The sequence below is a fragment of the Gasterosteus aculeatus genome, chromosome X (genome assembly GCF_964276395.1).
Source record: "Gasterosteus aculeatus chromosome X, fGasAcu3.hap1.1, whole genome shotgun sequence".
NCBI classification, from domain to species: domain Eukaryota; kingdom Metazoa; phylum Chordata; class Actinopteri; order Perciformes; family Gasterosteidae; genus Gasterosteus; species Gasterosteus aculeatus.
The window spans coordinates 14,749,319-14,772,736 of NC_135698.1; the positions used below are offsets into that span (position 1 = coordinate 14,749,319).

Here is a 23,418-nt window from a genome sequence, read left to right on the forward strand (position 1 = left end):
GCCTTAATCAATGACGTCCTACGGGATATGCTTAACATCTTCGTCTTCGTCTACCTCGACGATATTTTGATCTTTTCACCATCGCTCCAGGTGCACGTCCAACAGGTTCGTCGTGTCCTCCAGCGCCTTCTAGAGAACAAACTCTATGTTAAAGCCGAGAAATGTTCTTTCCACGCCTCCTCCGTCACATTTCTGGGTTCTGTCATCTCTGCCGAGGGGATTAGTATGGACCCGGCCAAGGTTCAGGCGGTCACTGACTGGCCCGTACCAGACTCCCGTGTCGCGCTACAACGTTTTCTCGGGTTTGCGAACTTTTACCGTCGCTTTATAAGAGGTTTCAGCCAAGTCGCCGCCCCCCTTACCGCGCTAACCTCAGTCAAGTCCCGTTTAAGGGGTTTAGAGTCCGCGCAGAGGGCGTTTGATGTCCTTAGGGGCCTCTTTACTACCGCGCCCATCCTCCTCACTCCTGACTGCACTAAACAATTTATAGTTGAGGTCGACGCATCCGAGGTTGGTGTCGGGGCTATACTCTCCCAGCGCTCCGTTACTGATGGTCAGATACACCCCTGCGCGTTTTTTTCCCACCGCCTATCCCCCGCTGAGCGCAATTACGATGTCGGAAACCGCGAACTACTAGCCATTCGCCTGGCTTTAGGCGAATGGCGACAATGGCTGGAGGGAGCCCACGTACCGTTTATTGTATGGACGGACCACCGAAACTTGGAGTACATCCGGGAGGCCAAGAGACTCAACGCTCGCCAAGCCCGCTGGGCTCTATTCTTCACTCGTTTTAACTTCACCATCTCGTACCGCCCGGGGTCTAAGAACATCAAGCCGGACGCGCTATCCTGTCTCTTTGACTCCTCTCCCCCGAATACCCCGGAGGAGATTGTTCCCCCGGGTCGTGTGGTCGGCATGGTCGTCTGGGGGATTGAGAAGCTGGTTAAGCGTTCTCTTGCGCGAGCCGTAACCCCTCGGAACTGCCCTAAGGGACTCCTGTTTGTCCCCGCGTCAACGCGCCGGGCGGTCCTACTGTGGGGTCACTCCTCTAAATTTGCTGCCCACCCCGGCGTTCGGGGCACCCTCGCGGTAATTCGTCAGCGCTTCTGGTGGCCCTCCGTGGAACAAGACACACGTCGGTTTATTACCTCCTGTGTCACGTGCGCGCAGACCAAGGCCGGCAATTCCCCCCCAGCCGGCCTGCTCCGTCCGTTACCCATCCCCACCCGCCCTTGGTCACATTTAGCTCTCGACTTCATCACCGGGCTTCCACCCTCGGCGGGCTACACCGTAATTCTAACTGTGGTCGATCGCTTCTCTAAGTCAGCCCATTTCGTTCCGCTCGCTAAACTCCCCTCCGCCAAGGAGACCGCCCAGATCATGGTTGATAATGTTTTTAGGTTACACGGTCTGCCGACGGATATCGTTTCGGATAGGGGCCCCCAGTTCTCTTCCCAATTCTGGAAGGAGTTCTGCCGCCTTATTGGGGCATCCGCTAGTCTGTCGTCCGGGTTCCACCCCCAAACTAACGGCCAGGCTGAGCGAACCAATCAGATCGTCGCCCGCATCCTTCGCAGCCTCACCCATCAGAACCCCTCGTCATGGTCGCAACAACTTTCCTGGGCCGAATACGCCCACAATTCCCTTCCCACCGCGAGTACCGGTCTCTCGCCCTTCCACTGCTGTTTTGGCTACCAACCTCCGCTGTTTACGTCCCAAGACTCGGATTCCAACGTCCCGTCCGCACAGTCCTTTATCAGCCGTTGCAAACGCACCTGGAGGAGAGTGCGATCGGCCCTTTGTCGAGCAGGTAGACGCATGTCAGTCGCGGCCAACAGACGCAGAATCAAGAGTCCGCGTTACACTTGTGGTCAGAGGGTTTGGTTATCCACCTCTAACTTACCTCTCCGGTCAGAGTCACGGAAATTATCGAACCGTTTCATAGGACCTTTCCGTATCACTAAGATCATTAACCCAGTCGCAGTGAAGCTCCGTCTCCCGCCTAAGTTTCGCCGTGTCCACCCTGTGTTTCATGTCTCCTGTATCAAACCCGCCATTCGCCCCCCCCCTCGTCCTGTTCGATCGCCTAGTCTTGTCGAAGACGCTCCTGCCTACAGGGTTCGCCGTATTCTCGATGTGCGCCGCCGGGGTCGCGGTCATCAATATCTCATCGACTGGGAGGGGTACGGCCCAGAGGAGAGAAGTTGGACCCCCTCCCGGGACATCCATCCCGCACTGATCGATGACTTCCGCCGGACCCGCCGACTATCCCAGGGAGCGCCTGGGGGCGCTCATTGAGAGGGGGGGTACTGTCATGACCCTGGCTTCCTCTTCCCTCCTTGTCCCCTGTCTCCCTCTTGTGGTACTCTCAGGCAAACACCCCCTGCCCTTGCTCTCTCTCTCCCCTCTTTATCCCTCACAGCTGATTCCCCTCGTCCTCATCATTGTCTCACCTGAAACCTCTTCCACCTGATTTTGCCTGCTTCTTATTCCCTCCCTCTAGCCTTGTCTTGTTGTCGGATTATTCCATGAATGTAGGCACACGCGTCAGCACTCGTCTCGTCCTGTCTTGCCCTGCACCTTCACCGTCCGCGTATTTGTGACTGTGCCTTTCCAGAGTGCCCGACCGGCGCGCTCCCCCGGCAGCTCATCTGCTTTCACCTCTCTGCTGGATCCGGCTGGTAGGGAGCACCCCGGGATCCCCGAACGCTGTCCTCACGGGAGTAAACCTTATGCCCCTAAGTTCCTGATTTCCCCTGTCTGCTTTTGTTATGTTTCCGGCCAACGCCAGAGGACTTTGAGTTTATTCATTATTGAGGACTGTTTTTCCTTTTGACCATTAAAAGACTCTTTACCGCATCTCGCTCCTGGTTTCCCATCATTCCATCGTAACAGTCCCGGAATGCAACACCAGGAGCCTACAGGAAGCCCACCTTCGATTTGAAATGCAATTAATCAGCCGTAACGTCTGGGTTTAAAGGTCTCGTTCCGTTACTTTTGAGTCCACGTCCGATTGCAACACAATGAACTGACTCTTGTTTGATATTATATGATGTGATAGGATTTGACTAACCAGAGCCAAATCAACTTAACTTCTGTTACCACGGTGATTCCCTAACATTAATCACAATATAGTTGCCAATGCATAGATGTTGAAGAGAGATCATGTTTATTAAAATGGTTCCATTGGCGGCGGAAAAAAACTCAATTGAATAACAGGTTTTACAGAATCCTAAAATATTGATGTTCCAGGTTAGATATGAATATCAGATCCATTTCAGTGAGGAACAGAGTAACACACCCGAGCCTATTCTTAGAGAGAAGAAGCATTTTAAAGATCGATCTTTTGTATCAGGGACTATTCTGAGTCGTTAAGGATTTATTATTAATTATGTGCTGAGATGTTTCACCTGTGTTTGTGTCTATATACCGATAAATAAAGACGACTCGGACCGTGTGCGAGGTCGGAAATTGTTTCCACGATTACAATCTACAAGTGGCCCCCTCAAGGATTCCCCTGAAGTGCTGCGGAGAGCTCGAGGGTCCACCAAGTCGTCTCCATGGAAACCGGCTCCGGATGAAGTGGGCCGGGACTACTTCACCCAGTACTCAAGAGGCGAGAGCATCCAGAGTTCAAGTACATTTTGGGTCGACTATGCGACCACTGAGACGTAGAGAAGCATTAAACAGTTCATGGCTTCAGCAGCAGGCCCCCTGATCACTCCCCTCCCACCTCACACACATTACGAGCCAATGTCATCTCTCATCTGCTACAAACCGATGCCGTGATCAGCTGCTGTCACCTGGAGCTCGAGACACCGGATCACCGATCCCCGTTCCGCTCGTCCAAAACACCGCTTTATTTATTCTTTTTTTTATTTGTACTTTTTACTGCTGGTAAAGCTTTATCCATTCGAACATATTCATATTTACACAAAGGGCTTGGAAGGTTAAGTGTGTGGGAGGAAGCGTTACGCGTCATTAATATTGCAATAGCTGCATCTGCAATGATTACGTGCCGCTGGCAGCCAGGCCGGGTCGTCGGGGGCAAAGCTCCGCTCAAGGGCACATATTTGACACTCCATTAGACCGCCTGGAGTGGTACAGTTTACTGAGTGCTGAACAGGCTCAATCAGCTGCTGGATGACCCGCGTTTCAGGTGGCAACCAGTAATAATAGCAGCAAACAAGCTTGTTCTGACGGCTTCTATACAGCTAAGCTCTTTATTTATAGACAAGCCTCAATCATTGTTTATATCCAGCGAGTATATTTTCATCTCAAGTGCAGCTTTTTGTGTCAGAGAAGCGGCGAACCTTCTTCGCGGGGCAAAAGGACGACAATTTGTTGAGATGGGACGTCTGGATCAGGGGTCGGAGGTCAGAATACAGAGGGGTACTGTACAGTATGGACTTATTTTACTTATGACATTACTTATGTACTGAATGGTGTTGTTTCCATCACTGGAGGTAACTGGGTGTCAACTAAAAAGCAGCGATGGGTAAATTTACAAGATGAGACTGAATACAGCCGATCATCGGAGGGACGTCATCACGCGTCTCAAGATATGGAGAGAAGTAGCGATCTCTCACATGGACCTTTTGACCACTGCTGTGGCAGAACAATCTGCTATTAATTAAGAGCCTTAAACGCGAGCGAGCCTCGCCGCTCTCCATAAACAAATTCTACGGCTATTGAACACAACGTAAATAATTGATAAATCGATTGTTAGAGAAGCTTTAGATTTAGATGACTTCAGACCGGCGAAAAGTACAATTTAAAACCTTGAGCCAAGGGCCTGAAAAGGAAATACATCCACTGTTCGGGACATCTCAGCAAAGTGTTGTCTGGAAACACAGAACATAAATAAATAAATGTGACTTTTATATACAGAGCAGGTTGGAGTTTTACCCAAAAGATTATTTATTATATTTCAGGGGGGGGGGGGGGGTGTCGAAACAGGAAGGGAAGAAAAAAAATAAAGCAATGCAGCTTTTGATTTATATTCAAATGAGAAGTATACAGGGGGAAATTGGATTCCTCTTTCATTTCAGAGAACGAATTTCCTGTTGGCGGATCGCGTTGTATCATCTCGTGGCGTTAATATCGCGCTCTGAGCGCCAGGAGCGTTTCTTCATCACAAAGACTCGGCGGAACTTTTTACACCTCGTCGGCACACAGAATGCAACCATCATTTACATTTCCAATGTTCAAACAATACCCCGGAGGGCATTTAGGACTCGTTTTTTTCTTCACCCGTTTTAATTCACACATGAAAGACGATAACATATCAAAGGAGTTCTGCTTCCAATTCAGAAGAGAACTTGTTTCTGCTTTAACCGCCGGGGCCGGTTCGGCCCCTCGGAGCGAGCCAGCCGGGGGGGGGGGGTAAGTGAGTTCAGCTCGTTACGCCGATGAAAACTTCTACAACGTTCACAACAATTCTAATCAGGGGAAAATACCATGACAATGACTCCAGAGAGGAGCTGAGCTGTTGGGGCAAAATAAATCATGTAAGGCCTGATTGGGATTTGGTGTTTGAAACACAAATACACACATGCTGTAATCCCCGGAGGACGCGTGCACGCGGCTCAAAGGCTTCTGTGACATCGCTGGTCGGAAAACACAACTGAAGAGACCGACAAAAAGAAAAAAGGCAGTCATTCCCATGGGTGCATGGATCCCAAGGGTGCTGTGTGGACTGGGCGAACGGGCGGCAGTATGAGAGTAAAAGACAATAATGATAACAAATATTAGGGAAAATGAGGATTAACTGCATTCTTTTTTTTTAAACATCATAGTAAGTGATGAATATCTGAAACGTGCCTTTGTCCCACATGGGCGCTCACAGGTCGTCATTGGATACGTTTCCCAATTCTTGATTGTTCATTTTTTTAGACGCACAGCAGCAGTAATGGCTAATGTAACAGTGAATTATTTTGAAGAAATGTAAGAAAACAAAAAAGTATAAAGTATAACTTCCCAAACTACAAAGTGAAATCAGCACAACGCTTGTTTGACCATACAAAACATTTTATTAATTGACAAATCCTCCAAAAATGTTAAGTTAGAACTGGACAAATGTAGCATTTCTGCATTTAAAATAGATGATATCATTTCTTTTCCCATTAATTGATCAACAATTTGTAGCAGCTCTGAAGATTTGACTTCATCAAACCGCATAGGCTGAAAGAATAAACATAACCGCCCAGATCCAACAGTATACGATGAAGCTCGGTAACCACGGTGATCCATCATCGTCTTTAGTGGTCCAGGGCGGCAGATGTAGAAATGTGTATCGAGTTCTCTCTGACCCCCTCTGGTGGTTTTACACACGGCCTCAAAACACTGCTGCAATCAAATCCCCTCTTTTATCATATGACCAGCGATTAGTTCATTTAAGTGTTTTTTCACCCAAGTTAGTGAGAACAAAACAACACATTTATTCTGCTGCCACCAAATAAGACAAAACGGAATCCAATTTGGTTTGTGTCTTTCAGAAATAATGTTCTTCTTCTACCATAGAAAACATAGGAGGTAAAAATGTTAAGGGCTGCAGAAGTTTAAGTTCCTTCTAAAGCTTTCTGGTCACAAAACAATTTCTTTAGTTCTTAAAGGACAAAGATGATCTTTTAGAATTGTTTAATTATTTCACACATCAACGTTTTGAAGTTTTGATTTGTTTGTTGATCTTCTTCAATGTGTTTATTTTCGTGTAGTAAGATTTTAGTCACGATCACAAAACCCGGACAAATAAAACCAAAATTCAACAAACAGATTTCTTGAGTGCTTTTTTTTTTTTTTTTTTTTACATACATTTGGTTGATCTGAAGCCTTTTTGTCCTGCTTCAGTTCACGTTCGTCACCGTCTCGCATGCAAATAGCCAAAGTATGCAAATAAATCCGAGGAGTGAAGTTCTCTCATCACAAAGTTCATAAGAACATTGAAAGCCATTTGATTTCCGTTGTACGGTACATCCGTACTCCTTGTGTGATCACATGGGAATAATCCGCCGTGGTTCTCCCCGTCTTGGTCAATAGAATAATGATATATTCCAAATATGATGCAACGATATTGTTAAGAAAAAGAAAATCAATCTGCCTGTTGGCATGGAAGAGATGCCCTGTTTGGACCGAGCGAGACACACGGCCAAAAGAGTCTCAGGACCACAAGAGACAAAAATTTTCAAAGTGAAGCTCCTAAGTGAAGATCCTAAATGGTTCCACTACGCTAAACAGAGGAGAGTGGCTCCGATGTTCCAAAAAGTGTCTCCAAAACGTGCTGTACCTTTGAGTCTCAGAAACCGGCAGCGCGTCTGCAGGATCGCAGAGCACTCTACAGTGGGGGCCTATTTCATTGCAGCACTTCAGAAGTTGCCAATTGCTCCAGTGGAGCTGCTCTGTGGCAAGAAGCAGAGGGTTGTGTGTGCGTGTGTGTGTGTGTGTGTGTGCGCGCTGAGCAAAGACGCTATAGTAAGCATGATGTTGCTGATAAAGAACATGTGTGGTCAGCAAAAACCAAGCCAAAAGAAAATGACTTGGAAAATTGTCTAGAGAGGCCTCCCAGTTACACCGTAGTTGTACCTCTACTATGCAAAAATAAATAAATAATGATGATAAAAGACCCCTTCAGTCGGACAGGCCTGCACCTCCTCCGGGTCGTGTTCACAGCGGCTACTTGGCGGCAGAATCCCCATCAGGCCTCATGCTGAAGGGCTCCAGGCGCTCGCTCTCGGGGAGCATGTTGTTGAGGCGCTCCATTAGCGGCACCGTCTGGTCGATGCCCATCTGGATGCGTCTTAGGATCATGGACATCTCGTTGACCTTCTGGATTTGCTCGGCGTACTTGGCGTAGCGTTTCTGGCGCTCCTGCATTATGCTGAACAAGGTTTCCACCGACAAGTCCATCTGAGAGCAAACAGTCGGGAGACAAGACTTTTCAGATACTACTACTACATACGGTTAATGCAATCCAACGGCACACTGCGCCTGCACCTCTCTGTAGGGCAATTAACATCTTGAAATCATGGAAAAAGAGGTGAAATCCTGACAATATCAATAGTCTAAATGAATGTACAGTTTAAAAAATATATTTGAACATGTAATAAATTGTAAGTCCCTGTAACTTAAGAATGCGAGAGATATTTCACATTTGCAGACAGTTTCATTGATTGCACAACATTTTTGATAATCAAGTTACATGGTAAACATCTCGTGCTGTACTTGTGCAGCCGTACCTCTTTGATCCTTTTGACCAGGGCATTCTGGTCGAAGGCCACGGCCTCGGCACACTGATGCAGGTGATCTTGGTAGCGGATGCAGAGCTGCAGGACCTGAGCAGCATCCAGCCTTTCCAGGCACACACTGCTGGGTGACGTCTGGCCACTCAGCACTCCTGTGGAGAGCAAAAATCAAAAAGGACTTTCACCCACATGTTTTAACAATTAGCAACGTGAAGTATGCGTGAAGTTATTTAGGTGTAAAGAAAAAGGATCTGACAGAATTTAGCCACACAGGCTGATTACACCTTCGAACACAGCGCTGTGGGGCTGCAGTAAACCATCAAATGGCAGAGGTGTGAGGCAAACTGTGCCTATGGTGTGGGATTGTTGCATTAATGGGTTAGTTAGTCCCGATGGGCAGGTTGCCCCTGCTATCAGTGTATGATTGGGTGAATGATGACATTTAGTGTTTAACGTAAGTTCATTTAGCATTACTCACTTTGTCCCATGCAACAGACAAGTTGTATTCCTTTTAAATATGTATTTATACTAAAGTTTCTAGAAGCCATAGAATGTCAGATTATCAGACATCTTTCCAACTATAACTATCGGTCTGAAAGGTGACACTATGATTCTTGTCCGCAAGTTACCTTTTAAAAGCGGCTGGAAGGTGGGGATCTCCTGAAGCTTGATGACATCTGGGTCGTTGTGGATATTTCGCATTGATTGGGTCCCCTGAGCCACGACCACAATATCATCCATCTTTGCTTTCTGCTTTGCCGGAGAGGGTACGACTGCAACGACATAGTGCTGTTGATACTGACATGCAGCAGTTATTTCACTTCACCTCGTAGGATAAGTATTATCAGTAAATGGTAGCCAATGGTACCCAAGGTTTGGGTAAAGGTTACTTCAGAGAATTTATTGGCACTAATTATATTACGTATACACTAAGTTAACGTCTATAAAAAAACTATTCATATCTTCTCTTCAGTGTTCGGGGTTATCTTACCCGATGAGCTGTAATCGGAGTGTTTGTGCTCCGCGTCTCCGCTCTGCTCGGCTCCCATGGTGCTGGCGTTCGGCTAGCAAGCTAACGTTAGCGGTTAGCTTTCGTCAACGTCTCCAGAGACGGCCGCGGGGTTCTTTAATTCAAAAGCGCGGTAACGAGTATTAACCGTGTATGTAACCTTAAATACTTCCCGTGGCCTTGTTACTCACAAGACCACCCAAAAGGCAGCGATGTGGTTGGCTCTGAAGTTTCAAGCTAGCAATCTAACGTCAGCTGTTGTTGCTAGCGTGTGCCAGCTAACAAGTTAGCTTAGTTTTCTTTGAAGCTTACAAAGTGAGAGCTAAGCAGCCTGCTACGTCGGAGTGTCACCGATAGATTTTGAATTATAAAATGACCAATGTTTACGTGACACGATAAGACAGAAATGAAGGTAACGAGGGGACACTTCCGTCAATATTGGTCACGTGGTCTTCCTCTCGCAAGTTTCAATACAACATTACCGCCCCCTGCTGCTGAGGCCTAAAATAAACAGGACATTCTGCTGGGGAAATTACTCTATACTAAATACTTAATCGATAACTCTGATAAATGATTCTCAAACTGGGTTTTATTCATGTGTCAACTTTAATAACTGATTTTAAGAGAACTGCTCTTATATTATAAGTGTGGAAAAACTGGGATGATATGATGAGTATATATATATATGAAATATAATATATATGTGTATATATATATATATATATATATATATATATATATATATATTTAGTATGTGTGAATAGAAAGTACTCCATATGCACATACTCTGCACTTTTTGCTATTTTGCACTTCTGGTTGGATGTTAAACTGCATTTTGTTGCCTCAGTACTTGTACCCTGTGCAGTGACAATAAAGTTGAATCTAATCTAATCATTCCACGTAAAAGGTCTGCACCAGTAAAAGTGTGCAGTCAGCAACATGTTCGACAAGGGAAAAAAACCAGACGTCTTTAACTCTGTAGATTTAATGAACAGGAATAAAGTCGTGCTAAAGCACAACTGGAATACAATTTAACAGCATCAACACTTAACAGCACTATACCAACATGTATCACTGTGGAAATAACATAGACACCATCAACAACATTTAAGAAACATGAACAGTTCTCTTTTAACACTGTTGGATTTGATATCTAACCATCTGAGTGTGGTCATTTATAGAAGTAAAACCGCTGTATTTAAAACCGTCTTTGTGTCTTATAACTGACGACCGGATTATATGGACACTTAAAAAATATCATCCCAAAACAGGCTCATAGATTTACAAAAATCTATCTAGTAGAAAAGCCTGAAACTGAACACAAATAAATACTTAGATAACTCCTTCGACTGAGAACACAGAACTACAATGCAGGAGATTCCAGTCTTCACGCTATCCCTCTGTTCCTCTGTGCCTCGATGTTCTCTTCCACCAGCGGGTAGCGGCGCAGGTCCACGGACACAATGCGGCTGAACATGCAATTTTTAAACTGTGAAAAAGAAAAAAAATGTATTCACTGTATTGTCAGAACATGTAGAAATGAATGATTTTCTTCTTCTTGTCATAAAAGTTTGTTACATCTGAGTAGACTCCCAGCAAAGCGTCGGCTTTGGAGAAAAACTCCCCCTTCAGGGAGATGACGATGATCTGCATGTTCTCCCTAGACTCCTCTCTGATGAAACTGGTCACCTGGATACAAACAGAACACCCACCAAAGCTACGCACGGATATAACTCATTCAAATGAGACACAATAAAAGTGCACTCTTAATCAAACCGTGTCATGATGCACCGTGACGTCAAATAACGCCATGATGCAACATGTGTTTCATATGTTCTTAATGCTGAGTACAAGCTAGTGATGATCGAACACTCTTTGCATTTTCAAGCATTCTGTCTGCAGGTGTTGTTATTCACCAGTAATGCTGCCCAAAGTAGACAATACAGCTTTTTATATCAATTTGTGGATAGGAATAATGCATATTAGGCTGAAATTGGTTTTGTTTGTATTAGTTTGAATGAATCTATTGATCTTCTGTAATGTCAGAAAAAGACCCATTTTATAGACATCCAGTCAAACAGACAAAGCAAATTCTGACATTGAAGAGCAGAGTCACAGCAGGTTGGAATGCTTGTTTTATTCATTGTTTTTAGCACTCGTACCTTTCCTATGTTAGTGTTGTCCAGCGCAGCGTCCACCTCGTCCAAGATGAAGAAGGGAGCAGGACGGAAGCTGAAGGAGGAAACACAAACATCGCGGATTCAGTGAACCAGCAATGGGTTCAAATGTTTGAGCCAAAGCCATTAAAAGCTAATATATAACGAGTGCCTAAAAAAAACAAGATAAAACCTGGAGTTTGTTACTGCAAAAGAAAATAAGACCCAGCCTAAGTGTCACTTTAGAAGATGGTTTGTTGCATTCAGTCAATGTTGTGAGAGATGAGATCTAGAGGCCTTCAAAGGTTGTTCATCAGTTCAAAGAGTCTACTGGCTTTACTCCCCCGAGAGCTTGTGAAACATGTGTCGTGGTGTTTCACCAGCTGTGCTAATTCATTTTCTTCTGCTCTTATTTTATCGCTGTGGGAGCGAATTGTCAAGCTGTCCAGCTAACACAGATTTAGTTAAGTGATCTTGGGGAAATGGGATTTTGGTTAAATTCAATCCGTTCTTACAGATTTATTATTCTGTTTCTTCTACTTGTTATTTGGTGCTTTTAGCTAAAGTTGCCTTCTGCTTTTACACTTTCCCCAATTATGATATCATTTTCAACATAACTTATTTGTGTTGTCCAATATAACAATTCACAAATATGCCTCAGAGGGATTTTTACGGCATTAAAACATTCTCTTTCCTTGGATTGGAAAAGGCAAAAGTAAACCAGTGAATTAAAATGGCATTACATAATGTTTTGTGTGTCTTGTGTTCTACATAGTTGTCCAGTCTGAATGATTCACCTGTGGATGGCAAACAACAGTGCGAGGGAAGCGATGGCCTTTTCGCCCCCGGACAGGTTGTCCATGGACATGAAGCGTTTCCCCGGCGCCACGCAGTGGTAGTTGATGCCTCCCAAATACGGCTCGTCCGGGTTCTCTGCACTCAGCATGGCCTGGAGCACAAAAGGCAGGAGCTGATCACTTAATGGAGGAGAAGTATGTGTAGGTCGCACTGTTTAGGCTTGATCTGTCATGTTAGTAACTTGGTGCCCAACTTTTAATACTATAATGTAAGCGCATCACATCTGAAGAGCAGACAAACCCTGCTGGTTGGTTTTGTTTTAGCAGTAAAAACGGAGAAAGGTGAGGTTTTGTTGCTTCACCTGGGCGCTGCTGTTCCTGCACATTCTCTTGTAGATTTGATCGATCACGACGCAGACGTGTTCGAAGCACCGGTTGAAGAGCCATAAGCGTCGGCCTTTGACTTGCTCAAACTCCTGAATGCATTTCCTGGCTGCTTTGGCGCTGTCGTTGAACGCTGTCCGAGGGAAAACAAAGCTGACTCAGCGGTACGGGTGCTTTAGTTATCGCACGTCAACTCGAGCGATTCAAATAAATAATATATTGTGTGAATTAAAGTAACCGGATAAATTGAATGACGACGTACCATCGGTCACTTCCTCAAGCTTGTCCTTCACGTCCTTCATCTTGGCCAGAGCTTTCATGTTTGGGACTGAGGTGTGACACAGCACTCGCTTTATGGAGGACACAGACTTCTCCAGCTGCTCCAAGAAGGCCTCCACCTCCTCCTCTGCCTGCAGACTCTGCCCACACACGCACACAGACACAATTCAAGGCATGTTACAGGTGCATGTCTGGCATCAAAGGGGGGAGATGGGGGACAATGATCAGGCTTGAGGTCTCCACCCTGAGTTCTGGCTCCAGGCTGGAGTAGTCGACGACTAGTTGTGCCTCTCTCTCGTAGATGCTTAGGGTGGCCGAGGTGCTTTCGGATTCTGTGTCCAGCTGCGCAGTGGAGGGAGAGAGAGAGAGAGAGAGAGAGAGAGAGAGAGAGAGAGAGAGAGAGAGAGAGAGAGAGAGAGAGAAACCAGCTATCAGGTGAGACTGAGCCCAAAAAGTCCTCAAGTCACTTTATTACTTTTTCTTTCGGGCTTCTCAGACGTTCCCTCTAATGTCAGAGGGTTTCTAAAGCTTATTTAATTACATTGTTATTTTCAAAATATGATAATTTTAACTTGAATTAATATCCAGTACTTCAAAGAGTTATTGAACAGGGTTACCTGCACCTCACTGATCTCATCCAGGCTCCCCGACAGCAGAGTAACGGGCAGACTCTGGATCTTACAGGCCAGCAGCATGTTGTGTCTGAAAAGGCGCTTGCGCTCCAAGGCCGTCTCTGCGGACATTACCTCCCGCTGCAGCTTCACCATCTCTCTGCCAAAAAGGTCGGGGTGAAGAAAACGAGAAGCCCGAGCGGATTAGAATATTATTACCACAGAGAGAGAACATCTCTATAGGGTCAGGGATAGAAAGTAGAGACGGATACTCGCCAAGTTATTGAAATGTCACTGAGTACAGGGGAAAAGGGCTCAAAGTAAATTCGTCTTCCTGAAGGATTTCGTCATTTGGAAATGGATCTCAAAGCATCTTCTGTGTGACGCTGCCAAGTCAAGACACATTTTACATCCACGTCTGTCCAAAAATGTCTTCAAGTCTTCTTCTGCTGCTGCTGCAGCGGTAACGCTGCTAGAGGTCCTGGACTGTCGGCGTTTGGTTTAACCCACGGCGCCTTAGTAGATGGCCGGAAAGATTCGTCGTGTTTCCGTGGTTTTTTATTTGGCTTCTACATATTCTACAAACAGCGACCGACTTATTTAGAACACCTCCGTGTTTGCAAAAGCCAAAATGTTTCCACAAGTTGGTTTGTAAATGTCTTGCTCGCAATCGCAGTAACCCTCCTCCACGCTGTGTGTTGTTGTTGTTGTTCCGAGTTTCGCGCGGCTGCCGCTGCGTACTGATGACGTCACAGACAGGCTGAATCGATTAACGTTTAACGTGTCTGAAGTGCTAAAAAATAAACAAAACCAATGTGCAGTTTCCAAGTATCGACACAAATTGATGATGTACCATTTCAATCGATTTGTAATCGATATATGTCGTCCGGAATGCCGATTTGCTGAGCACAGATTGATTCAGTTGGATCGCAAGAATATAAATCAATTAATTAATTCAGTGGATGAATCGTGACACCCCTAATTACATTACATTACATTACATTACATTACATGTCATTTAGCTGACGCTTTTATCCAAAGCGACGTACAATAAGTGCATTCAACCATAGGGTACAAACTCAGGAGAACAAGAAACAAGAAAGTGCAATTTCCTCAAATAAGCCAATTTACAATTTGCTATAGATGAGTGACGTTACAAGTACAATTTAAGTGCTACAATTTGTTAGTCTTTAGTCGAGGTAGAGTCTGAAGAGGTGTGTCTTTAGTTTGCGGCGGAAGATGTGAAGGCTCTCTGCGGTCCTGGTGTCTTCAATTGTTACATTACAACACTTGACGCTTGATATTAATATTCGAGCTGGACTTTAAGCGAGTCATCGTCTTACAATCTAAACACGTTTGACTTTGATCAAGCAGAACTAAACTGGCAGGAGTTTTGCACTTGTAACATGTAAGTCTTTGTTTACATACGGCTCTCATGAAATGAGCCGTTTGTGACGAGTATTTTAGTTACTTATTGATTTCTTTGAGGCTCCGGGTGTTCAGGTCCAGCTCAGCTTTGGCAGCGGCCACCAGGTTGTTCTTAGACAGCAGCTGGTTGTTCAGCTCCAGATGTTTCTCCTGAGCGTCCTCCACCGCTGCCAGCAGCTTCTCCTCATCCTGCAGAGGGTGAGGGCAAAAAACATCCGGCCGAACAAACTTTGCTGAATTCTTTTTTTATTTCACACCAGCCACTAAAATGTCCCTAAACGTAAAACTTCTCAAATGTCACTTAGAAAAAACAGATAATCCAGGTTAGGATTAATTCACTCAGGACACATTTTGACGGGTAGAACACGGAGTGAGTACCTCCTTCTGCTCGGCCATCCTTCTCTGCTCCTTGTTGATGGTTTGCTCCATTATGTGGAGCTTCTTCTTCTGCCTCTCCATTTGGTCTTGTTCGTACTCCAGCCGCATATTTAAGCGGGTGTACTGATTGTCAAACTCCAGCCTGAGAAGAGGGACCTATCAGTGCGTTTCATGTTATAAAACTCAACATTCTTCTCAAAACAACTAAAGAAATTTAATACCAGCAGAAATCACGTACTTACACTCAACAAGTTTATTTAGATCCTCCTTTTCTATTACTACTCTTGTAGTTTAGAAACTGCTCCAGACATTTGACATTGATAATGCAATGTTATTGGAAAACCATTGTCCTCGCCATTCCAAGTTCACCATATTGATTTATTTTTGGGGATCTGGCTGGTGAAGCTCAGCACAGACAGTACGCTAGAAATGTGAAGGTGTGTCGTACCGCTTCCTGTCGAGCTCCGTCTGATGTTTCAGATGCTCCTGTTCGTACTGTCTGATGCTGTCCACACCGATCTCAGCACAGAGATCATGAAACACCGTGTCCTCCATCTAAAAGCCCAATATGACAAATCAAAAATTTACTTCTATGGGTAAAGGGCTAAAATATGCACCAGTCATTAGATTATACTAAATAACTATAGCAGATGTCAGGGACATACTTAAATCTATTTGGTAATATGGAATCCTGTCCGATGATGGAGACCCAAAGGGCAACAAAACACCACCATGCGATATCCATGCGAGAACAGCCAGGTTCTAATGACTTTACCTGGTTGATCTGGTCCCTGATTCTTCTCATCTCTTCATCCTTTGCCTCCACACTATCCTGCTGTATCTGAATCTGAGAGTCCAGTTTTGATAGTTCGCTTTCCATACGAGAAATCTCCTGGAAACAATCAGCACACAATCAATCTTTGACCAACTCAAATGATTTGGGATTGGAAGAGTAATAAACAAACACAAGGGGCTCTGATACGTGTACACATGCAGTCAAGCCTTGGCAGAGAACTAGTGGTGCAACGGATCGCGTAACTCTCGGATCGGATCACAGTTACTAATCACCGATCGCTGATGATCCAGTGGCACATACTGATCCCTTTGTTGGGATTGTTGCAAAAATCATTTCAACCTCTCTGAAGTCAGTGAGAACAATCAAAACAATCAATCAAACAATCAAAAATTCAAAATGGTTCTTTCATGGATTTACACCACTACAGAGAATCATGTTTGAATGAATCAAACTTTAGATCTTACTGTTTGGCATTTAGGGATGTTGTTCTGAATATTTTCCAGTTCTGCTTTGGTATATTTGAGGCGGGTCTGAGCGCTCTGAGCATTAGCAACTGCCTGTTTCAGGTCTGAGTCCTTCCTCTTCAGCTTCATTAGATCCTGCACAGAGGGAAAGTTGATTGTGAATAAATTATGCACTCGTGAAAAGTGATTCCATTTGTGGGCCTAGTTCTTGATCAAATAGTTAATACAGTGTCCTGGTATTTTGTGTGTTGACTAACGCGCATCTCTGCCGTCAGCTCGTCCTTGCGAGCCTTCAGCCGCAGCATGTCCTTCTCGTTCCAGCATTGAGCTCTGGTCCGCAGGTAGCTGGAGCCTCCCGAGATCACGCCTGCCCTCGTGAACAGCGTCCCGTCCTGAGCCACCGCCTGCGGGGAGCACATCAGATCACACTCCAGAACGCAAGCAAGTTCAAGGCAACAGGTGGTACTTTTAGACTATTATTATGAAGATGCAAATCGATTTCAGGCAGTGAATTTTACTTTTAAGAAGAGAAGAACCGTATGCAACACTTTCGCATCTTAACAATGACTCCTTTTTGCAATGTGAAAATAGAGATTCAATGTTTTGTCAGGTTCAGCAGATGTTGTAGGCCTGTGAAAAAGGAAACAAACAAGGATGCATTGCCTACACATTTTCCACATTTAATTTTACAAACATAGGCTTTATCTACGTAAATAACTGTATATCCGCAACCCCAACTGCAACTGAAGGGAAGTTCATGGTCAGACCATGGAACTAAAAGGAGAGCTAAGCTCCATTGACTTTCCATTACATGCACCACTTCTTATCTTTCTTGCCATTAAATACTATAAATTCTGTCACAGTCACAGAGCATAGGGCACTACACCGAAAGATATTTCTTTTTTACCATACATATCCACACTTGTGGCCGAGGGCCGAGTTCACCTTAATGCGCATTTTTCCGTCAAAGGCCACACTTCTTGCTTTCTTGACGGTCTCGCACACCACAGCGTTGCCACACACAAACTGCAGCACTTTCTTAAGCTGGCCGGCACATCTCCCAGGGTTAATCTTCACAACATCAACCATCATCTTGGCACCGGGCAGCTCCCTCAGCCGTGCATTCAGAGGACTCACCTGGGCACACCCGGGGGAAATGGTGATCCCATTTGCATGTTCGAACGGCAGAGACAGGGTTGCATACTGAAAAAAACATTGCCTCCTTTGCCATTTTGTATTTTCAACAATCCAAAAAAGGAACATACATCCAAGAAGTTGATGGGCAGGAAGGTCTCGGGTCCACCGCACTCCTCCTTGATGTAAGAGATGCAGTCACGGGCCACATTCTCTGAGGACACCACTATGGCGTCCAGGTAGCGGCCAAACACCTTGATGACGGCCAGCTGGTACGTCTTATGGACAGGGCTGCACAAGTCAGACAGACGACCAAACTGGGATGGGAATGAAAAAAAAAAGAAATGGTTTCAATCATTTCAACCGACAAAGTTAAAGTCTTTCTGAACTTCAAAAAATAGCAGGTCATGTCTGATGCTTAGAAAAAAGTATCACAAGATTAAAAAAAAAGTATATATCTCTCTAAAAAAAAAAAAAGACATTGCTAGTGCAACGGGAAAAAAACACAGTAAGAATGAATACAGATGAGGGACTTGAAATTATTAAGTTCAAAATGACAAATGACCACAGACTAAAGGAGTTTATAGGCACTGTATATGTTAAAGAAAAAACAATGATTGATTGATGGGGATCATATGTTTGGATTCATTATCATCTTCCAGGAAATTGAGCATGAGGGTTGTTGTTGACCGGTTTCACTGCCAGGGCCGTGCACTGCAGAGCTCTGCAAGGTGCTGATCCTGCTGCTGGGAGCAGGAACTCACAACCTTAACTGATCATTTATTTATATACTCGCTTTTGACTTTCACCTTCAAAGAATTCTTTGTTCTTTTTTCTCATCCCCTGCCGACCTCCATGGGTCCAACAGAGAAAAAACACTAAACAGGAGAATCAGTTTCCCTAAACCCAGTAGTGTGGCAACAGTTTGCCACCTGGAGAAGATTTAGAGACTAAAGCAGTGAGCAAATAAAACCGAGCTCAACAAACTGAGTTACAGCTTTGTAAAGTTGTTACATGATACCTGTTGGCACCAACAGGGACATTGTGCTTCACGGTACATTCAGGTGTATCTTGCAGACTCTGATAAACTCACGTCTCGTAAAATACCCTCCTGCCATCTAGTGGATGTGGTGTATAATTTATATAATATTACCTAGTATTTAAATATACATACTCTTTTAGTGTTTTGGTTATCTTTATTGTTTTAATGCTATAGGTTGTACTGTTGCCTAAAGAATTTAGTATTCATTTTGATTTTAGTGGCGAATTTGATCTCTGCTCGTTATGATTGTCTTGTCTCACCACTGATTCCGGGTAGACTCTGCACAGCTTCTCTAGCAGCTCTTTGCGCCGCAGCTGGAATTTGCTCTCATGTCTCTCCAGATGTGCGTTCCCCAGCTCCTCCATAACCTGGCCCAGTTCCTGGTTCAGCTCCTCGCTGCGGTTGCGGCCTTGCTGCAGCTCCGCACTGAGGCTCTCTTCCAGCTGACGGCACTCTTGAAGGGAGGAGCTGAAACGTGCAGTAATTCTATCAAGTTCCATCTGCGATGTTGCATCCTGATTTCAGGAAGTACATAATTAATATGCATCAAGTTGTTGAGCACAAGTCGTACTTGCAGGACTTGGTGTACTCCTCTAGCGTATCTGCCCTGCGTATCAAATCCTTCAGCTGAGTCTGCTTGTTCCTGATGGCGATCTACGACAGATGACGTTCAAAGAGAAATGAAAGTGACTGTAACTCCTTTATTGTTTTGATTCACTCTTACTGCTCTTTCTGCCAGCAAACAGCTTCTAAAACACAACCTGCTCGGCATCATTCAGTAGATGGACATGGTTAGCGACTAGCTGGGAAACATAGTGTTTACTAAAAAACAGATTTTCCCCTGCGGAGAGAAAAAGGCTGAAAGAGAGGGAATTTTGGTCATTTAGGTCATCCACATCATAAATGTCACTACCTCCATTTCCTTCTTACGCCGCTGGTCGAAAACCATCTTTTCGTTGTCCGCTCTCACTTCCCAGTGCAGTTTCTCTGCCTGCTGGCTGAGAACAGCCCCCTTCGTCCGGGCCCGCTCCTTCAGCTCTTTGTATTGCTCCAACTGTAGTAGTTAACAATTAACATCAATTTTGGATGAAACACTGAAGCCTGTTTAATATGCATTTTTTGAGAAGAAGAAGAGAAGCTTTGGTGGTTCAAATCGATTCAAGAGATATGAGGTGTGTTCAACATTCTATTCAAGACAAATGGTTTTGAATCGAACTCCCCAAATGTCTGATATATATATATATATATATATATATATATATATATATAAATAATATACATAATCTGAACTAAAGTGTGGCTTTAAAACATGACATATGGGCGCAGCTCTGCCAAGTTGAATGGTGTTATCCAAACTCACGTGTGTAATCGTCAGCGGTGTATCGTATAGTATAAGCACAAAACAAACACCTAATCTTTATCTTACAATATTCAAGGTCATGTGAACTGAAAGCAAAGTTTTCCAACACATACTCACCTGATCCTCATCCAGCTCGATGACTCTTTCCATGGACGTTCCCTTCTTCTTCTGCTGCGTCGCATAGTTCCTCCGGATCGTCTCCAGCTCAGAGATCTCCTGCCTTTCTTCCGCTAGCTCCTGCTCTTTGATAGCAATCAGTTTCTGACTCTTCTTCAGGGCTTCACAGGCCTCCTTCTCTTTCTTCATGTGATGGGAGGTGCTGACTTTGGCTTTGATGTACTGGGATTGACACTGAGACAAGACATGCTCCTGGGCGCTGAGTGACAGGACGAGGACACACATGTTATGCGCCTGTTGCGTTTTAGCTAAACAGATATTAAACATTGGATTGTCTTTGACTGTCTCTAAAACATTCCTACATGTAGAAGCAAAACAGCTGCTGAGGGACAAATTGAATGCATTCATATTGGTATTTTCTGATAGTGTGCTAAATCATTTTTTTAATCTACACACGCACCGGATCTCTTTCTCGATGTGCTGCTGCTCTCTGGTGACACGTCCGTGTCCCTTCTTGGAAGTTTTGACCATTTTCTCTGTCTTCAACAGCGCGTTGTTCTTTGCAGCTGCAGCCAGCTTTTTCTCCCCCAGGGAGTCGCTGAGAGCGTTGATGTCCTTCTCATTAAAGTAGAGCTCAGCCAGGCTCAGCTGCAAGCAGTTTTGGTGAAGGTCGTCCAATAGGTCCTGGTATTTCTGGGCCTGGTATAGTGTGAGGTGTGTGTGTGTGGGGGTGGGGGGTGGGTTACCAATGAATGGTTTGACAGGAAAACTGGAGAGAAACTAAGGCAAATAACTACAACCCAGTTTATGCTAGGAAGTCCACACAATAGGGTGACAAACATATTTCAGACACTACTTTAACAGAGAAAGCAAGAGTCATATCCCTCAATGGAATCAAGTATATAGCATTATCAGAAGAAATTTCAAAAAATCAGAAGAGAAAAGAGAAGAAATGTATGAAGAGGATTGGCAAAAACAGACAGACCCCAGGTGATGCTCAAGCCCTTTTCTTACCCTGCCTTATCATGTCAAAACAATCTTACTCATTCATACTCATTTTGTGAGCTATTCTAATAAAGTGACAACAAGTAATTCCATTATGGTGTTTGTTCATGCCTTTTTAGTTGTTTTCAGGGGAAAACGTAAAGCCCCTTATTCTGAGGATACTAAAGGGAAATTAATAAATGTAACCTGCTCTCAGCCACATACTGCATTTGTCTGTGAGTGATAATCAATGTAGCCGGAAGGTGAAATAATTTTGCGGTTCACTTTGGGGATTTGAGTGGACAAGGCGCTGTAGTGTGTGGCTTTACCTCTATTCTCTCCTGGGACACCTGTTTCCTCTCGAGAGTTGCCGATTTCTTCCTCTTGAAGTGAAACTTTGTGTCCTCTTTAGCCTTCAGCATGGCCTTTTTCCTCAGGTCATACTCTTCTGCGTGCTCTCTCGACTGACTGATGCACTCAAACACCTTGGTCCTCTCCTTTGGGTGCTTCAGAGCTATGGACTCCACCGCCCCCTGGTAAGAAGAGCAGTTAGTAGCAGAGATGTTTGTGAAGGATTACTACTGCAAGCTATTAGAATGCCTATTGCTAGAATACAATAATTATTGTCCCTTCTATTCTTTCAGCTTTCACATACAAATGGGTTATCTGTTCGCTGGTGCACTTTATTTTTGACTTTTTATTTTTAACTCTTATCCTTTATTTTTTTTATTAGCCCATAGCCCACTAGTTACTGTTATATTGTGTTTTATACTGTTATTGCACTCTGTTGTCTTATCTGATGTTATGCACCAACAGCCAAGTCAAATTCCTTGTATGTCTAATATATTTTGGTAATAAATGTTCCTGATTCCTGATTACAGAATTCCCTGAATGTTGGAAAAGCATTGATATAATATCTTTAAATGCACCTACACCAATGTCTATAAAACGGTTTACCTGGAACACCAGGCAGTTTTGAGCTTTGGACACAACACCAATTTTCTCCAACTCCTGAATGTATTTGTCAAAAGTGACATGAGTACCGTTGACGTGATACTCGGTAGAGTCACCTAAAAGACACAACGAAAGGCAGTAAAGTACGTTAAATTTATACACACCGTTAAATGGCACAAGAGAAAACTTGTGCCATTTAACGTTACATATTATTAGTTATTTTACATGAATTAGGCTTTTCTAGACAACATAAGCCCTTTAGTCTGCCCTGCGGTGAAACACCAAAAGCTTCATCATGAGTGAACAAAAAAAAAGAACTATAAACAAAATGTAAGTAATCGCTAAGCTGAATGAATAAAACTGACCCGCGATGGTGCGGCAGAAGACGGTCTCCCGGTCCTCGTCGTCACAGTACCGCAAGGCGACGCTGGACGTTTCCTGGACCGGCTGCCCGATGTGGGCACCGTGTACCAGGTCCCTGAGGTGCTTCACCCGCAGAGAGGCGGCCCGCTCCCCCATGGCAAAGCTCAGGGCGTCCATCACGTTGGACTTGCCTGTAGTGTATTGTATTTTAAATTACATATCGCCGATTAACTAACGTCAAATTTGACCGTTAGTTTAAGATTTTGGCTAATTTAACGTTAGCTAAATTAGCTGTGTTTGCTAAACTAATTTAGCATTGATTAATGTTAACATGAATATATGTTTTAACCGGAAAATAATATATTATAGTTTTAATCAACTCCAAAATTGTAATCGGTATAAATTATATTAAAATAGTTTCAAAACTTAAAATCGTACATTAGCTAACTACCTTCAATTAATCCAACTAGACTATGTTAGCATAGTAATAGTAGCATTGAAAGCTAACGTTAGCTTACTAGGGAGCTAGCGGCATTGCTTGGAAAAAGCTCACTTACCAGATCCATTTGTGCCAATTATACAATTAAATCGCATGAATGGACCTAAGACGGTTTTCCCCCGCCATGACTTGAAGTTTTCAATATCAATTTGTTTGAGATACCCCATTTCAATCCCAGTTTGCTGCAGCAATCATGCAACTAGTCAGCTAACGTTAGTTATTGAAAGAAGGAGGGCGAGCGAGAGGCGGGAAATATCATTTCAAAAGCTCTAAACATTTCACACTGTAAAAAATGTGGTTGTGAAGATTAAATAATACAATTGTATAAAAATATTAAGAATAGTCCACATTTTGCTAAAGTAAAAGTATAAACTCCGAAATATACTTTAAGAATGAAAGGTCAAAGAATAATTTTAGTCATTG

The 23,418-nt window shown here is 44.1% G+C and overlaps 2 protein-coding genes across 2 annotated transcripts; both read right to left on the reverse strand.

The window, feature by feature from the left end:
* Nucleotides 1–6,012: 6,012 nt before the first annotated feature.
* On the reverse strand, nucleotides 6,013–9,757 carry borcs5 (BLOC-1 related complex subunit 5). The gene is made up of 4 exons (XM_040163271.2): nucleotides 9,232–9,757; nucleotides 8,870–9,013; nucleotides 8,235–8,392; nucleotides 6,013–7,905 (listed from the first exon to the last, which is right to left on the reverse strand). The coding sequence occupies exons 1-4, from the start codon at nucleotides 9,287–9,289 to the stop codon at nucleotides 7,672–7,674; spliced, it is 594 nt and encodes a 197-aa protein (XP_040019205.1). The 5' UTR covers nucleotides 9,290–9,757; the 3' UTR covers nucleotides 6,013–7,671.
* A 461-nt stretch (nucleotides 9,758–10,218) lies between these two features.
* On the reverse strand, nucleotides 10,219–23,242 carry smc1b (structural maintenance of chromosomes 1B). The gene is made up of 25 exons (XM_040163272.2): nucleotides 23,054–23,242; nucleotides 22,499–22,687; nucleotides 22,137–22,249; nucleotides 21,509–21,712; nucleotides 20,656–20,894; nucleotides 20,196–20,454; nucleotides 19,632–19,772; nucleotides 19,290–19,372; nucleotides 18,979–19,186; nucleotides 17,808–17,993; nucleotides 17,488–17,679; nucleotides 16,800–16,946; nucleotides 16,543–16,677; nucleotides 16,058–16,174; nucleotides 15,731–15,837; nucleotides 15,283–15,424; nucleotides 14,948–15,093; nucleotides 13,483–13,636; nucleotides 13,109–13,207; nucleotides 12,849–13,005; nucleotides 12,565–12,719; nucleotides 12,203–12,354; nucleotides 11,412–11,481; nucleotides 10,828–10,938; nucleotides 10,219–10,738 (listed from the first exon to the last, which is right to left on the reverse strand). The coding sequence occupies exons 1-25, from the start codon at nucleotides 23,160–23,162 to the stop codon at nucleotides 10,637–10,639; spliced, it is 3,717 nt and encodes a 1,238-aa protein (XP_040019206.2). The 5' UTR covers nucleotides 23,163–23,242; the 3' UTR covers nucleotides 10,219–10,636.
* Nucleotides 23,243–23,418: the final 176 nt, after the last annotated feature.

What these genes read in the sequence shown, in the direction of transcription:
- borcs5 (XM_040163271.2), bottom strand. Translation starts at nt 9,289, where the DNA reads ATGGGAGCCGAGCAGAGCGGAGACGCGGAGCACAAACACTCCGATTAC. An exon ending in CTCCGATTACAGCTCATCGG is followed by an intron (nt 9,014 to 9,231) that starts GTAAGATAACCC and finishes ATGTCGTTGCAG; the next exon opens with TCGTACCCTCTCCGGCAAAG. An exon ending in CTTCCAGCCGCTTTTAAAAG is followed by an intron (nt 8,393 to 8,869) that starts GTAACTTGCGGA and finishes TGCTCTCCACAG; the next exon opens with GAGTGCTGAGTGGCCAGACG.
- smc1b (XM_040163272.2), bottom strand. Translation starts at nt 23,162, where the DNA reads ATGGGGTATCTCAAACAAATTGATATTGAAAACTTCAAGTCATGGCGG. An exon ending in ATGAGATCAGTGAGGTGCAG is followed by an intron (nt 13,208 to 13,482) that starts GTAACCCTGTTC and finishes TCCACTGCGCAG; the next exon opens with CTGGACACAGAATCCGAAAG. An exon ending in GCTTGAGGAAGTGACCGATG is followed by an intron (nt 12,720 to 12,848) that starts GTACGTCGTCAT and finishes TCCCTCGGACAG; the next exon opens with CGTTCAACGACAGCGCCAAA.